Raw genomic sequence first — 17,578 nt, 5'->3', positions numbered from 1 at the left:
CCCAGCCGCAACCTCAGCTCTCCATGCATCTCTTCATCACTATCAAAGTGAAGTCCTCGGAGATGATCTTTAAGTTTTGGAAACAGATGAAAATCGGACAGGGTCAAGTGGGGCCTGTATGGAGGATGATAGGGGCAGTGAACTCAAGACGTCGGATGGTTCCAGATGTCGCAGCTCTCCTGTGTAGGCTGATATTGTCATGCTGAAGGAGAGGATGCTCCATGTGTGGACAGACTTTTCGAGCTTTAAACTCGATTACAGCAAGCTGTTTCTCGCGAAGCGACACAGCTACATCACACACCGCGATGCTACGCGCTACAATTCGGACCTGTCTTGCGCCAAGTGGTTGCAAACATGTAGACACAGAGAATAAAGACGTAAGATATAATAACGTTTGTTTCTTTTAAAACCTTTAAGAGTTTTCACATAAAAAAGTTGGAGGCATTGCTTTTCACCACGTCCTTGTAGACTGATAACAGCCCGCACGTAGGCCAGTAAGAAATCTTTCTTACATTCAGGTCCGCGGAAATTTTTCGAAATGAGGGACTATATTTAAAGCTTGTCATTCTTTTATGTAACTGATTCAGTAAGTTTGAAAAATAGCTTTGACACGAGAACTAAATTTGGCAAGAAGTACAGAAAACTCAAAAGAATGGTGATTATCTACTTAGTACTTTTATGGCAGATTAGTATGGCATCTAAACAGTAGGGGTATTTCAATAGTACATATAAAATTATTATTAGTTTGAATATTGATTCAGTGATCTGAATTACATCCTCATCTGAATAAACCACCGGCTAAACAACGATTTATATAAAAAAAAAACTAGAAAAATCCACGAAAATAATTTATTCGTACCCCCATAATGTTAGGTTGAAACTGAAAATTAAAACTCTGTAAGAGGAAAAAAGTCAAAATAATTGAGAAAATCCTGGTGCAATCAAAGAAAGCGCCAAGTTGAAACCCCTCGAAGTGCAGAAACAAATAACAAACTTTTTAAAAGGCTTATTCAACTTTGATGTCATATACAACACTTCGTTCCGTTATAAAATTTCACATCTGTTCACATTAATGGATGTGTTGCATTACTTTTCTGATTTATATTTTTTTAGTCTCGATTGGCATAACTGAAGATAAAAAAAGTTCTGAAAGCTAAATTTTTCTAGATTGGTTTGGTAAAATTTAGCCTTAGGCTAATATACGACTAGACGAATGAGAGAAACCTACCAAAACCATCTCCAGATTCGCCGAATCAACGTTTAACAGCCTAGAAATGCACCTACATAATACTCGTCCTTCAGCATGACGCATAATAGCTCTTTGACTGCAGGTGGCGCTGTGTTCTGCCCATAGACTTTGAGATGGTCCAATGCTCGAGAGAATATTTTTTAGCCCTTGAAATTTCACACTCTTTATCTTCTCTTCTGGCGCAGAAAATTGTGTTTCCTGTTTCCAGTTGCACTTGGACGTGCTGCACATATTTAATATTTCTACACCTACACCTATATCTATATACATACACCGTAAATCACCGTAGGTACATGGCGGGACTACTTCGTACCACTACTAATCATTTCCTCTCCTGTTTCAATCGAAACTAGAGCGAAGAAAAAATGACTGCCTAAAAGCCCCCGTACGAGTCATATTTTCTCGCGTATTATCTTCATGGTCACTCCGCGAAGTGTACGTCGGCGGCAGTAGAACATTCCGTAGTTGGCCTCAAACGCCCGTTCTCTAAATTTCCGGAATAGCGCGATTGTGCCTTTTGAAAAGTGCATCGTGTTCCCTCCAGCGATTCGCATTTGAGTTCACGAAGCAACTCCGTAATACCTGGGTGCCGATCGATCAGCAGCCCGATCAGTAGCCCGCCTCTGAATTGCCGCGATGTCTTTCTCTAATCCGGTCTGGTTGGGATCCCAAACACTCGAACAGAACTGAAGAATGGTGCGTACTAGTGTTCGCAGTGTATGTGTGTGGTTCGAAGAGCATCAGGATAAGTTTACCATACTGCGCTGCCACCAAGCTCCCCGGTTTTTAAAGCCAATCGAGAATTTGTGGGATCACCTCGATCGGGCTGTTCGCGCCATGGATCCTCCATTGAGAAGCCTGGCCATGCCGCGGGGGGTCGGCACGGCCCCACATCCCTTTAGATATCTTCCAGAACCTTACTGATTCTCTCCGCCGCGCGGGATTATCCGAGCCGTCTGGGCGCTGCAGTCATGGACTGTGCGGCTGGTCCCGGCGGCAGTTCGAGTCCTCCCTCGGTCATGGGTGTGTGTGTGTTTGTCCTTAGGATAATTTAGTTTAGGTAGTGTGTAAGCTTAGGGACTGATGACCGTAGCGCCGGCCGGAGTGGCCGAGCGATTCTAGGCGCTACAGTCTGGAACCACGCGACCGCTATGGTCGCAGGCTCGAATCCTGCCTCGGGCATGGATGTGTGTGCTGTCCTTAGGTTAGTTAGCTTTGAGTAGTTCTGAGTTCTAGGGGACTGATGACCTCAGAAGTTAAGTCGTAAAGTGCTCAGAGCCATTTGAACCATTTTTTTGATGACCTTTGCAGTTAAGTCCCATAAGATTTCACACACACATGTGATTCTCCTCCTGCACGTCTCGCAGCGGTGCGCTCTGGACAAGGTCATTATTTTCTCGCCTGACAGGTGCTCACATTAATGTCACTGGGCAGTGTAGTAGGGTGTAACATACAGCACTTCCACAATTTGCCAAGGGGGACAGGACGAAAATGCCGACTGACTGAACGCTAGTATGGCGGCCATCTCGCCAGCGCATACCTCTCTCGCCCGTTAATAATTGTTCTCGCAGCTGGAACCACTGCTTCTCCTTTGAATAATTTCTCAGCTGCTCTCAGGAAGCCCATCAGTGCCCTTCCAGTCCTTCTGCCTTGAAACATTTCTTGGTAGTACTGAAAATCGAAACCTTGTTGTCTGTGTCTCACTCACAGGAATCGTTCGTTTGGTAACCTATGTGAAAATCTGTTACCTACTAGCCGTGAATATAAAGTTAATGGAAACGGCCTGCAATACGAAATCCAGTGCTTGCAAACTGCAATGCAGCGTAGGTTGCCAGTCAGATTCCTAGGCAGCTCGCGATAGAGATTCAAGCTCCAAATTACGAGAAAGATTTTACTAGGTACGAGCGAGTATATTAGGTGTGCTTAATCATGTGAGTGTGTGTATTTGACACATTATTCCGCTAAAGGATGGGATTGTCTTCAGATAGTATGTACCATTACAACACATTTTTTGGAAGACGGCACTTGCAAACGTTTAACAAGATAAGTCTCACACGATTTAGAGGATGTTACGTCACCCGGTTGTTCGATTTCCGACTGGCGGCTGCCTGTAATGGAAGTCAATATAAAGCCAGCCATTGGAATGTCACTGTACCATCCCATAATTAACAGACTCTCTTCACTGTCGTTCAGGCTCCGAATTTTAATTTAACTGTAGCAGTCCAATCGGCTATGAAACCAATAAAGTAACGGATCAACAGTAACTCATTTGATGACGTTCAAGGTCTTTTCATGTTCATGAAGTTGTTAATATGGCTTCTCAATAGGTAATTGACTGAAAATTAAGATACCTTATACTTAACGAACCCCACTTGAAGTAAAGTCGTCCGTTTTTTTATGTGCAGTTAAGCTGAAACCTCACATGACTTCGTTCTCGAATCTGGAAAGCAGTCATTCTGATCGGTGCAGCAGAACACTGTAGAACGTTTTGTAATACCATTACAAAGTAGTTAGCAGCTGCAGATAACGCAAATGTTGGCATTATCATTCACCGAGGAGAGCAGTTCAGTTTCCGGATTTTATGTCTAAAACTTCATCAGTCCTCAGGATGGTTAGAGCAGGCGTACCTGTCCCATACTGGAAGAAGACAAGTAGATAAACGGAATGTTATGCATTTCTCAGATGCTTCGATAAATGCTCACTTCTTCGGCCCCATTGATACATTCTTTTGGCCGCAAGAGTACCGCGGGCCGCCGTTTGAACGTCGCTGGTTTAGACGATACAACGTATTTTCATATTGGAAATGGTATGCCCTTGCCTTACTTTAACACACTAGCGGGAAAAAAAATTAGTACAGCTGGAAAGACGACGTCGATTTTGATCCGATGACGGTATATGCTACCTGGGGGATAGTAGATACATTGACAATGGTTTCAACATCGTCCGCCAACAGTTAACGTAGTGGCATAGCTTCCAGAGCAGCGTCTGTGACTGCATGTTAGTAGGGGAATGGTCACACCCAGAAGGATCGATGTGGTGCAAACGTGTGAAGTAAGCGGGCAACCAAGCACGGAGAAGCACTAGTGCTTCCTACAGCCAACTGAGAGAATCTAAAAGGGGTCAAATGGTGGCCTTCCGAGTGGCAGGATGGTTCTTTCGGGGAGTTGCAATACAAGTTGGACGTGCTGCCATGGCGGTGGAATGATGCTGGTACCAGTGGTCACGTGAACATTCTCACACCCGTAGTTGAGGTTCTGGACATCAACGCAGCACAGACGCCCACCAGAATCGTCGTATTATAAGGGCAGCAGAGGCAGATCATACAGCTTCCACAGATGTGAGGCTTGCGTGTTGCAACATATTCCTAGATTCATCATGTAAATTTGGCTCTAGAAACTTTCGCAGTCGTTTTCACGGTAAAATTTGCGTCTGCCAGTCTAGTTCTTTCAAGATCTTGTGGCACTCTTCCTTGGGTGAAACAAACCTGTCATCATTCCTGTTGCCCTTCTTTGTATCTGGTCAGTATCCTCTGTTACTCGTGTTTGGTACGGGCTCCACACCCCTACGCGGTAATCTAGGCTGGGTGGCGCGAGTGTTGTTATCGAGAAACATAAAGTTTAAAAAAAAATCTGAATCACAGAGCAACTTGCATTTTTGGCGGGTAGTTACGCAGATGGAAGTAGTGCAAATGGCCAGAAAAAAATTCTAGATAAGACGGGGCTCGAAGCCACAATCTCTGGCAACATCTGTGGTCAACAGCCGGGTGGCACCAAAATGACCCGCATGCGGTGTACGAATAAGCTCAGCCCGGCCGGCAGCAGGAGCTGTATACAACGAAGGCACGTGGGCCAGATGACAGATTGAGAGCCAGTTCCGGATAATGCGACACTGCGCATGCTCGCGGCACGCCGTTCAACGCCCAAATGCACTTGTGCCGTGCCGCCACGTGACGTAACATCCGGTCACCAGGACAACCGCGGCTCGTTACGAGAGAGCGCGAATGGACCATTAATCGCACTACAAAACAGTGCAGGCCAGAAGGACGCGCCTGCATTAGGGACCCAAGGATCCCCAGGTTTTTCTGTTCTTGTCGCGTCATAGAGTATTCGCACTGTCTCGGAAGTGGCAAACACTAATGAGGATGGCTAGTTGGATTTAGAGGACACTTTCTAACTGTTATTGCATCCCTTACTCCTTCATTACCTCTATTTCTCTCTGTATGTCACGTTCAGAAATCCTGTCAGCATTACGAATACTTTCATACATTCTGGTAATTCGCCATCCTCCCTCCGTCTCCCTGTTTATTTCTTGTATGTATACTCATGTTAATTATCACCTTAGCGAGCGTAGTATCCTTGATGCTTATCGTGGGGCTGAGCGAAATGGTACACATCCTAATGCTCAAACAGTTATCGTCACGTATGCAGTAAGAATGTGGGTCTAAACACGCTGATTTAAAATTCCTACTGGTTTCTTGTAATCCTGAGAAGGGATTTCTTCTTTAATATCGAGGACAAATATTTCAGTAATCTCCCTCATTTTTTTCTATTACAATATGAAAAAGGTAAACTTTAACAAACAATGTAAGTTAGATGTGAAGGACCACAGGACGGGAAACAATCTCGTATAACTCACAAACAAGCTTGTCCTTCGGTGTCGTATTCTCTTCAGCGGCTCAGAGTAGACTTCCCTGATACCACTGATTGGAGGAAGTCTAAAGAACATGCAACAATACATTCCTATTCTGATAAAAAAATAATATTTTATATTCCTTCTTTTTCCTCCAATTTCGCTTTGATCGTTCTCTGATTGCGTTTCTCCTTTCCATAGGCCACTGTGAGCCACTTATTTTGTCTCTTACCTCGAAGTGCATTGATTTTTAATACCTCCTTCCTTCATATATTAGTTCTAACAAAGCCAGTCTCAGTCGTGTAAGTGTGTGAAATGCTTTTACATAGTACTTTTATCTTTGCACATGATGCCCTGCATTCTGCACATTTTCCGGCATAGTCCTACAAGACGCGGGCTTGACGGTTGTTTATCCATGGGCAATAACAGCGGAATGTTCCCTCATTTGTTTATTGAATTTTGCAGGTCGTTTGTAATAGCTAATATTTTGCACCAAAGAGATGTGTTCCACAGTGGTGAAGATGAACAACTCCTCATTCTCTTACGACATGCATTTTAGAGTGCTTGTTTGCTGAACTTTTTTCTTAGTTTGCTTAGGACTAACACCTCTCAAAATATGGAGTACTTTTTTAACACTCCGTTTTTGTAATCACTAGGTTGTGTACAACCATGAGTTACATACCAAAATCTTCTCTCGCTGTTTTAAGCAGTGGAGATTGACACTGCTGATGGAGAACTGTGCGTCGAACTCGGGACGTTCTCCATGGTGTCTTTCAAGAGTAGTAAGTTATGTGTCTGTCTGCTCTCACAAACACTGCATCACACGTCCACTAGTCACTGCCAATAGCTCAGAACCGTTTCATGTGAGTCATGACTACCCAGGTCTGGAGCAGGAAGTGCGCCGATTTGCGTAGGTCACACAAAATCTTTCCAGTGGGGCCGTTGTATTGCTTTTAACTTCTTTTACACCTTTCACACGACAAATGCATATTAACCTCACTTAGCTTTTTAGGTAATTGAGACTTGCTCTTAAAGATTCGAAAGTAGAAGGTAACCGCTGGAGCTGGTCAAGCTAGAACACAATGGTTCTGGCGTGGTAAGACGCTGAGCACAGTAGCAGAACATTTATTGGTTTACTTAGTTTATGCAAACAAACACAGTTATACAGAAAATTCATACTTTCTTTTATTTAAAACATTAAAACCAATATTCTTTAAAACATGAAAATCCTACATTTTTTTTGAATGTTGACTGAAGTTCTAAACATCGCAAATTTTCCTTTTTTTAAAAAACATCTGAACCAATAGCCTTCTAACAAAAACTGAACACCAGTGAAAATATTTAAAGATATTAACTGAAATCCTTAATTGCCCCATATTTCCTTTCCCTTAAACATTAGAACCAAAAACACATTAAAAACTTACCATCATCAAAGAGATTTAGAATAATCACTGAAGTTCCAGATTGCCCAAGTTTCCTCCACTTTAAATATTAAAACCAACAACAAATTTAAAATTATCATATGTTTTCTTTCTGAACCAGATAAGCTTAAGCTCAGAAACTCTTTCAAGTTAGTGCGCCGTAATTGGCCGTAGGGATACTGACATGTGAAGGACTTAACTCCAGTTGAACCAACCCGGCTGTCAGAAAACCAACGTTACAGGAAAACCAATAACAAATTTAATCACAACTCACAAATCAATCTTTCATCAGTGTCATACACATCACTACATGGCTCACTTTATTACAGTCCCAAGCTAAGTGCAAACTCTGTAAACGACAACCAACTGCACGTTCTCCCTGTCTCTTGAACATGAGGCGATTTGGAACAACATAGTTAAACTTTGATGGGACTGATTGACAGCTTTGTAGTGACAGAAATTAATTAACCATCTTACATACAAGTATCGGCGAGTGGAATCTGAGAACATGTATCCACAATCACGAGGTGCCCTGAAGGTGACATCACTTCTCTAGAATATCACGCGCATAGTTCATCATCGTATGCACACTCTGGAAAGTCTACAACAGAAAGGCGTCCGATTAATCAGACGTACACGGAAATTTGCAGAACACTGTCAGAATACAATTTCATGACACTACAGTCAGTGATAAGCCCCACCCGCTCTTCGGCGCAACATCCAACGAGATGTATCCCAGAAGAAATAGGAAAAATGCTCCCGGGAATTGCTAAGCGAAAACAGCTCAAGTTACAGGATGAGCCTGCAAGGGCGAATTGCTGTTCCAGCCAAGGCGAATGACTCAGTGCAAATTTCAAACTGAAGGCCGACGCAAACCAACATCTGTAGGCGTGCGAGACACTAATTCCGATGTAATGCCCTTCCCGCCATCCGCCGACTAAACAGCTGACCCATCACTTACACGACGCCGTACCGTAGCTTTTGCCGCGCTTCCAGTACACAACTAGCATGCGCCCGGCTCTCTTTACACGGCTTACTCCGCCCTCTGCTGTCCAGACCGTCAGTTCCCGAAGGCTCGCCCGGCGCGCGCTTAAAACCGCTATCCACGCGTGCTACCTCTGACCACAGATCAATGTTTATTTACTTAAAGACGCACTGATGTCTGAAATCGATCCGGTCGCATGTATGCATCGCAAAAGTACAAACCGAAAATCATACGACAGTATTACAAATGGCAATCAGAAAGGAAATAACAAATCTTTCAACGAGATCGCTCTCATCCCTTTAAGAAGTGTGTTAGGATTTTCTCAACTTGCGAAGGACGGGTAGTTAATTTCACTGCCGGTTTTTTCCATGTCGGCTGGCTGCATTTCCGCCGCGGTAGATTCCCCAGATAGAGTGCTCACTAAACATTGTGTGATGTGCGCTTCAAAAATGCTCATACGCGACTAGCTACATTCTCACTTCGTCTTTTAAACTGATTATCTTTTGTCTATATTTTAACTCCTTTCTTTCCAAAATTTCCAGCTTCTAATGCTAACTTCTTGTTGTGGGCTTCAGTCTGATGAGTTGATTGAAGCACTTCCACCCATCCTTCCATTACCAAATTAAAGATTCTGTATGCTTCTTTCTACTACTAAATGCAAGGTCACAACTGTGCCTGGGCTATTTTATCATTCCTAAGAGAAAAGTTGGAATTATCATGTACGTTTCAATTATTTCTTATAAATCATTTCTTACCTCCACCTCCATTTGCGTTATTATTTACAATAATAAAACACGTTACAAAGAGGGATGTAAGATGTGATTTTTTAGACTATGTTATGGTTTGCAATAACAAGTTGCTGTGTAATTTTAATGATTGAATAGCAGCTGCCGGCCGTTGTGGCTGAGCGGTTCTAGGCGCTTCAGTCCGGAACCGCGCGACCGCTACGGTCGCAGGTTCGAATCCTGCCTCGTGCATGGATGTGTGTGATGTCCTTAGGTTAGTTAGGTTTAAGTAGTTCTTAGTCTAGGGGACTGATGACCTCAGATTTTAAGTCCCGTAGTGCTTAGAGCCATTTGAACCATTTGATTAGCAGCTTCTGGTAAATTTAGATAAGAAGGTAGACTTACTGTGTGGCAACAAAAGTCACGTGGGTACCAGGAGTTTGATGTGATTCTTGTGGGATGATAGTAAATTGGATTGCGATGTGGGTGTTATACGAATTCGAAATAGGAGTTGAAAGTGTTGGTGACGGAACTTTCATTTAGGAGAGTAAGTCACTGAAGTTTGTAGTTTTTTTGTGGAAAGAATTCTGCATCGTAAAACGGCAATTATTTAGAGGGAAGCTGGCTGCATTGGCCAGAGGCGCGACCAGCCACAGAGAGCAGGCGAATTGTTGCCGCCCGCTCTGTCGCTACTGTACACACATGCTTCATAAAGTTGGTTGGTTGGTTGGTTTGGGGGAGGAAACCAAACAACGAGGTCGTCGGTCTCATATAAGAGGAGGATGGGGAAGGAAGTCGCCATCCTCTTTCAAAGGAGTCAGCCCGGCATTTGCCTGTAGCGATTTAGAGGAATCACGGAAAACTTAAATCAGGATGGCTGGACGGGTGTTAGAACCGCCGTCCTCCCGAATGCAAGTACAGTGTGTCGCGCGGAGTGGCCGTGCAACTTGAGGCGCCGTGTCACGAACTGCGCGGCCCCTCCCGCCGGAGGTTCGAGTCCTCGCTCGGGCATGGCTGTGTGTGTGTGTGTGTGTGTGTGTGTGTGTGTTGTTCTTAGCACAAGTTAGTTTACGTAGAGTGTAAGTTTAGGGACCGATGACGTCAGCAGCTTGGTCCCTTAGGAATTCACACACATACGCGAGTACAGTGTGCTGAATACTGCTACACTTCGCTCAGGCTTCAGAAAGTAAGTTATTGGTGTTGGCCCCCGCTAGCACCATTCTGCAACAACAATGGCTCATTCTTAGAAGAAAGCACATTTCTCCCTTGCAGAAACGGTTCCGCTGCAGTACGGATAAAGGGTGCAACACTGTGTGCAACGGAAATGGTGCGGCAACTAGAAATGTAATACAGGGTTGTATTAAGCAGGACGGTATGATTCTTGTGGGCAAACATGTAAACTACACACAATTCATCATGAAATCCTGGTGATATATCGAATAAATGCAATGTCGTTTATAACCGTAGTGAAATGACGAAAACAACGTGTGGCCGACCGGTTCTAGGCGCTTCAGTCTGGAACCGCGCAACTGCTACGGTGGTCGCAGGTTCGAATCCTGCCTCGGGCATGGATGTGTGAGATGTCCTTAGGTTAGTTAGGTTTAAGTAGTTCTAAGTCTAAGTTTTAGGGGACTGATGACCTTTTTTTTTTTTTTTTTTTTTTTTTTTGACCAGAACCCCACAGCCGTAAATGATTTTGATCGGAGGCTCCAGATCTGCACCGTGCGTTTTTCATCTTTTCGGCACGTTGAAAGACTGTCTGGGGGAAAAGAGATTTTCCGACGACGAGGTCGTTCACACAGCGGTTCTCACATGATGATGAAGATCATATTTGGTTTGTGGGGCGCTCAACTGCGCAGTTATCAGCGCCCGTACAAATTCCGAACCTTTGCTCAGCCCAATTTCATGATGATTATGAAATGACGAGGACAACACAAACAACCACTCATTTCGAGGCTGGTGAAAGTCCCTGACCCCGGCGGGGATCGAACCCGGGACCCCGTGCTCGGGAAGCGAGAATGCGACCGCGAGACCACGAGCTGCGAATGGTACCCACATGGTTCTGTGTCTAAGAAGCGGATTTCTGTTGTCTAGGGACTGAACCATTACTAGACTGTTCCGACCGTTGTATAGACAGACTTGACGGAGATGAAAAATACGAGTAGTATCATGTATCTGTGTCAATTCGAAGTGTAGTGCAGCATTCGATAAAAGATAAATTAGGACTTCAGTCGCAGGTAGACACTGAAATAAATGAATGATGAAGGTTGAAAATTTATGGCGCCAGGACTCAAACCCGGATGCTCCTCTTCTTTATAGCGATTGCTTTAACTGTCTCGGCCATCCGGACACGCTTACTGTCCGCCCCAAATTCTCAGCATATCACGCGAAAGTAGTGCATTCATCCATTACCTCCACAGCTCACAGCATTCGTTTACTCCCGCATGGGTTCAGAAGATGTGGTGCATCCGCACTGGAAGTATCTAGAGGTGTCTTTGCTCGTATGTAGATATACGGTGTCTGTTCTGTCGGACATGTGCGACGCACCAGACACTGCACGTCTGTAGAAAAGTTACTTTGCCACAGTTAAGTGTACCTTAGTGTTTGAAGTCCACTCGTACATGATGATGAACCTACTAGTTAAGAAGCGCGTACACTACAGTTTTGCTTCATTGATACATTCAAATTGTGAGATTAATAAGGGTGAATGGGGGAAAGGATGGAGTAAGGGCTAAACAAAAAAAGGGGAGAGGTAAGCAGAAGGGGAGCGTGCAAAGTTGAAGTTTGTCGTGTGGCACTAGTTACCGTAAATGGTTAGTGTTTTTTTCTTTCTATTCGTCTATTTATTATTCTAATTAGGAATTAACAGCAGTGAAACGTCAGGCTGAACGTGCGTTGGTTAGGACACTGTCCCGCTTTCGCAGACTCCAAAACAAACGGTCCCGTAAAACTCGATCCACAATCACTGATCAGGATTATGGCCGGTTTCGGCGTCTAGTAGTATGCCGTCTTCAGATAATGCACCATCAGGCTGGCGATGACGACTCTGTTCCACGCATCATCATGGTCAGCCGGATGGTGCATTATCTGAAGATCGCCTGCTACTGAAGGGCGAAACCAAACATAATTCTGATCGATGACTGTGGGATCGAGACTGTTGCTTGCTAATTTTACTTTAGTGACAGATCTCTGTTCCCAATAACGTTATCCAAAATTATAAACGGCGCGGTGTTGCAGGTTGTTGGCGTTGCTGCTGCTGGCGGCGGCCACGACGGCGAGCCCAGCGCAGCTGCTGGAAGCCGTTACAGCGGCGGCCGCCGCGCGGCCAGACACGACCGCCTCCTCCGACCAAGTCAGGCCCACGGCAGCAGCCGCCACCACCAACCAGTCGACCCACCGACCGACCGACTCGCCCGCACCGACCAGCCCACCTGCGGCAGCTGAGACGCCCAGACGCCAGTCGGCTCCAGTAGTCCACGAAGGTGGGCCTGGCTCTCACAACGCGATACCTACGCCAGGGAGCGACCGCGTCGAAACGTCGAGCTCGGCTTCAACGATCAACACGACGACGTCCTACGTGATGTGGACGCCTCCCATACAGCTACAGGCTGTAAATACGACTTCAGTAGCCTTACCATCGCAAGCGCCTCCAGCCGAATCCAAAGACACGTAAGTTATTCATTACAAAGATAAAACGCTTTCCCCCACTCTATGAACCCTCGTCAACGTGAATATTAGCAAATAAGTAATGTACCGGGTGATCAAAAAGTCAGTATAAATTTGAAAACAGAATAAATCACGAAATAATGTAGATAGAGAGATACAAATTGATACACATACTTGGAATGACATGGGGCTTCATTAGACCAAAAAAATACAAACGTTCAAAAAATGTACGGCAGATGGCGCTTAATCTGATCAGAATAGCAATAATACACTTGCGACTTCAGGTAACCCCAAAGCCAATAATCGCACTGACTGAGGTCTGGGGACCTGGGAGGCCAAGCATGACGAAAGTACCGGCTGTGCACACGATCATCACCAAACGACGCGAACAAGAGATCTTTCACGCGTCTACCAATATGGGGTGGAGCGCCATCCTGCATAAACATCGTACGTTCCAGCAGGTGTTTATCAGCCAGGCTGGTTCAAAAATGGTTCAAATGGCTCTGAGCACTATGGGACTCAACTTCCGAGGTCATTAGTCCCCTAGAACTTAGAACTACTTAAACCTAATTAACCTAAGGACATCACACACATCCATGCCCGAGGCAGGATTCGAACCTGCGACCGTAGCGGTCTCGCGGTTCCAGACTGCAGCGCCTAGAACCGCACGGCCACTTCGGCCGGCCAGCCAGGCTGGGGATGATGCGATTCTGTAACATATCGGCGTACCTCTCACCCGTCACGGTAGCAGTTACAAAATCAGAACCATCTATTTCCTAGAAGAAAAACGGCCCGATAATGGTAGATGTGGTAAATCCAACCCATACCGTGATTTTCTCGTCGTGCAATGGAGTTTCCACGACAGTTCTAGGATTTTCGGTAGCCCAAATTCTGCGGTTGTGGACGTTGACAGACCCTCCGAGCGTGAAATGAGCTTCGTCGGTCCACAACACGTTACTCAACCAATCGTCATCTTCCGCCATCTTTTGTAACGCCCACACCGCAAATGCCCTCCGCTTCACTAAATCGCCAGGTAACAGTACGTGATGCCGAAGGATTTTGTACGGATAGCATAGGAGGGTACGCCTTAAGTGCCAACCAAACGACTGCGACTGCGGCTGCACGAGTGCTGACTTCTCCGTGCATAGGCCGAACCCGCTACAGTCTCCGTTTCTTCTGAACTGTCTCAGCAGCATTACGCCTTATGCTCGGTCGGCCACTACGGGGTCTATCGTCTAAACAACCCGTGGCTTCGAACTTCGAAATCATTCTCGCTACAGCTGCATTTGTCAACGGAACTTTACCCGTTAGAATCCCCTTCCTGTGGCGATAGGATCGTAACGCTGAACTAGCTGAACTAGCACATTCCTCATTCTGATAATACAGCTTCACTAGAAGCGCCTTTTCAGGTAACGTCAACTTGCTGCGTCTGCTGGCGCATCTGATTCTCTCTCTCATTACAGCTCCTTTTATACACGATTCTCATGCGCACTCACTGAGTTTTTTGAACTCCGGAGTGGCCGAGCGGTTCTAGGCGCTACAGTCTGGAACCGCGCGGCCACTGCCTCGGGCATGGATGTGTGTGATGTCCTTATGTTAGCTAGGTTTAAGTAGTTCCAAGTTCTAGGGGACTGATGACCTCAGATGTTAAGTCCCATAGCGCTCAGAGCCATTTGAACCATTTTTTGTTCTAAGAAAACCCCATGTCGTCCAAGCATGTTTGTCAATTTTTACCTTTCTATCTCCATTATTCCGTGGTTTATTAAGTTTTCAAATTTATACTGACTTTTTGATCACCCGGTAGATGGAATGATACTCTGACCTTTGGAAAACATTTACAAAAACAATACACGTAAATAAATTTATTTCAGATTACAGGTAAGACACACGTCAATACACAAATGACTAACATTGCAGAATTGAGGGGTCGCTAGAGCAAAGAAATGTGCCATGTGGCTGGAAAAGGGCCGAATAACATTCTCGTATCACCGACGTCGATTTCTTGCATAATAGCGGAACACAGATCGTGCCCAAGTATGATGGCATTTCTGGAGAGCGAACAAGTCGTGTCTATGAATCAGCATGGTTTCCACAAGCACCGATCTGTTACACCTAGCCTGCTCTCTTCGTGCATGTGGTCAAAAAGGCAGCAGACAGCGGCGTACGGTTGACGCGGTGTTTCCAGAAGGCATCGATACAATTCCGTACTGTGGCCTATTTAACAGCACACATGCATGCGGAACAGAGCAAGGTGGCGCAGTGGCTTGCGCACTAGACTCGCATTCGGGAGGACGACGGTTTAAATCCCCGTCCGGCTCTTACATAATTTCGCTGATTTCGCTGAATGGATTAAGGAGAATGCGGTGTCGGTTCCTTTGAAAGGTCACAGCCGATTTCCCTCCACACCTTCCATGGTGTAACACGCCCCGGGGTACTAATGGCGGGGGTCCGTTAAACGGTTTCTCACTTGCCGCTTCTTGACCGTACGCCCGGTCCACACCACCCACGTACCTGATACTCCCGAGGCGGTCGTATTGTTCTGCTCCACACTGCTGTTGGCTTGCCTGATATTATGTATCTAAATATGCAAGCGGGTTAGGGAAGCCACCCAACATCAAACACAACACTACTATAAGAAAATCGCAGGTTGCACTGGTTACATTCTAAGTCATAAGTGTGTATGCCAATTAACATTTTTGATGATTATCTGTCCACAATATCATTTGGACGAGCGTACGCGTTACCGAACACGGCACGGGTGATTGTTGATGATGCGGAAGCCGAATAATCGAACGAAAGTTCTTACGCTCGTCACGCATACACAGCTGTCTGGTACCAGTCCTCCTTGACACTAGTAATAATAAAGTTAAATTTTCAGTTCTCTGTTCTCACTTGTAAGAGCGTGCTCGTAACCGTCGCGGCGCGGTTGATTGTTGATGATGCGGAAACGCGATGACCGAACGGACGTTCTCACGCTCGCTACAAGACACTGGCACTTGACTGCACTCCTTTGTGGTAACTATTTTTACTGATTAACATTAGTTCATTGCAGGAGGCCGAACACGGCGCGGATGACTGATGTAAAGTACGACACGCAAACGGGTGGATACTCTCAAAAAGCGTTATCGACGGCACTGCTAATATTTAATTACTTCTTTGCGCGCTCTTCACTGAATCCACTTTCATATCTCATTATTTCACTCTAATAGCACTTGTAGCAATACTTTAACTTCCATAACAATGCATTTTTCATGTAGAGCTACCTACAGCACAACATAACGGCTCCGTGTCCCGTGCTCGACTCTGCAAAAAAACGCGGCCGCTCGCAAAGATACTCCGCAACCAAGCCAGCGATAAGACAATATTCTTACAATATTAAGAACTGCTACAGTGTAGTACCGAAGGTGGCTGGAGGAAAAACGCAATGAGACGAAGAGAAATGACACTTTTATTCAAAAACAATAATTATACTGAATTCACCGCGATTCATGATATAGTTCCCTGGACAACACAAACGGCGGAACTCGGTTCTTGGTAGGATGTGATGACGGACGGCAGTGTATGTTCCTCAACGTGGTCCCTAGGTTGTCGCAACCTCGGTAAGGACTTACTGTGGTAGGGAGTCCCATTCCTCCACCAGCGTGGTTGACAAGTGATGGGTAAGGATTGGTGCTTGTCGATCTGCTAGAGTCATCTGCTCAACGCATCCCACACGTGCTCCATGGGATTTAACTCGCTCGAAAGTGCAGGCCAGTCCGTTCGCCGACTATGCTCTCCAAGTGGAAAATGGAAATCAGCGTTTGGCGTCATTGGCCGGGAGGCCTCTTGTGCAGGTCTTATTACAATCGACGCCACATTGGGTGACCGGCGCGCTGGATGGGGCTGAAATGATGATGAAGACAACACAACAGCCAGTCCCTGAGCGGAGGAAATCTCCGACCCAGTCGGGAATCGAATTCAGGCCCGTAGGACGGCAATCCGTCACGCTGACCACTTTTTTTTCGGTTTAGTTCGTTGTGTTTGGTCTGCTTGGACGTCACAAGACATCCATTCAAGTTGATCGTTGATTCCTTGACTCAGTTTTTTTATTACAGACAGCAGACAGCCATCTGACCGAACACGCTGAGCTACCGTGCCAGCATCACTCAGCTGTCGGGGCGGACTGCTCTCCAAGTATCCGAATGTCCTCTCCCTCATTCCAGTGGTTCTTCACCTGCTCTTTTCGATGCAGTCGCGCACCGTTATCCTTAAAAATTTAAGTTAGGCCAGAATCCTCCCCTGAAAAGACGCACACGGGGAAGTAGTATAGCGCCACAATAATGTTGACCGGTGAATGTACCGTGTTCAAAGATTTGGAGATCAGTACGCTCCTGCAACATTATGTCTGCCAAACCATAACATCTGGACCACCATAACGATCATCTTCGACAACGTTAATGGCACATCTCGCCAATGGGGTACGTCCAGAATCACAACTCACATTGAATTGCTCTCATCCGGGAAGAGCACGCTAGCCCCCTCCTCGTTGATCCAGTCCCTACGCTCATGGCATCATCGCAAACGCTGCCGCCGATGTACACGTGTCAACCGGACACAATTTAATGGTTATCGGGCAATGAAACTACGCCCCCCTCTCCACCACTGTGAGGAGTGAGATTGCGTACCTTACACTCATGTTAAATGTTCTTGGTAATTGCGACAGCTGTCTGGCGTGGGTCTCTTCTTGTCTGTTACGCAATATAGCGGTATCTGCTGCTGTAGCTGAAGGTAGTCGACCACCTCCTCTCCTTGCAGTTTCCCTATGATTCTTCCCCGTGTGAAATGAACCGAATGTTGTCTCCGAACCACGTTGTAACGAAGAATACCATCACCGTGATCCGTAACTGCTCGCTGATTGACTCAC

General features: G+C 45.7%; 1 protein-coding gene across 1 annotated transcript in view; it reads left to right on the top strand.

The window, feature by feature from the left end:
- LOC126324491 (pH-sensitive chloride channel 2-like) overlaps positions 1 to 17,578 on the top strand; it is a 255,393-nt gene that overhangs the window by 152,817 nt on the left and 84,998 nt on the right. Inside the window, exon 2 of the mRNA XM_049994987.1 lies at positions 12,247 to 12,678. Within this exon, the coding sequence (XP_049850944.1) occupies positions 12,247 to 12,678 (432 nt within the window). The remainder of the gene's footprint in view (positions 1 to 12,246; positions 12,679 to 17,578) is intronic.

Source organism: Schistocerca gregaria, chromosome 2 (genome assembly GCF_023897955.1).
Source record: "Schistocerca gregaria isolate iqSchGreg1 chromosome 2, iqSchGreg1.2, whole genome shotgun sequence".
NCBI lineage: Eukaryota > Metazoa > Arthropoda > Insecta > Orthoptera > Acrididae > Schistocerca > Schistocerca gregaria.
The sequence above is the reverse complement of the archived record's forward strand: the minus strand, read 5'-3'. Positions and strand labels throughout refer to the sequence as shown.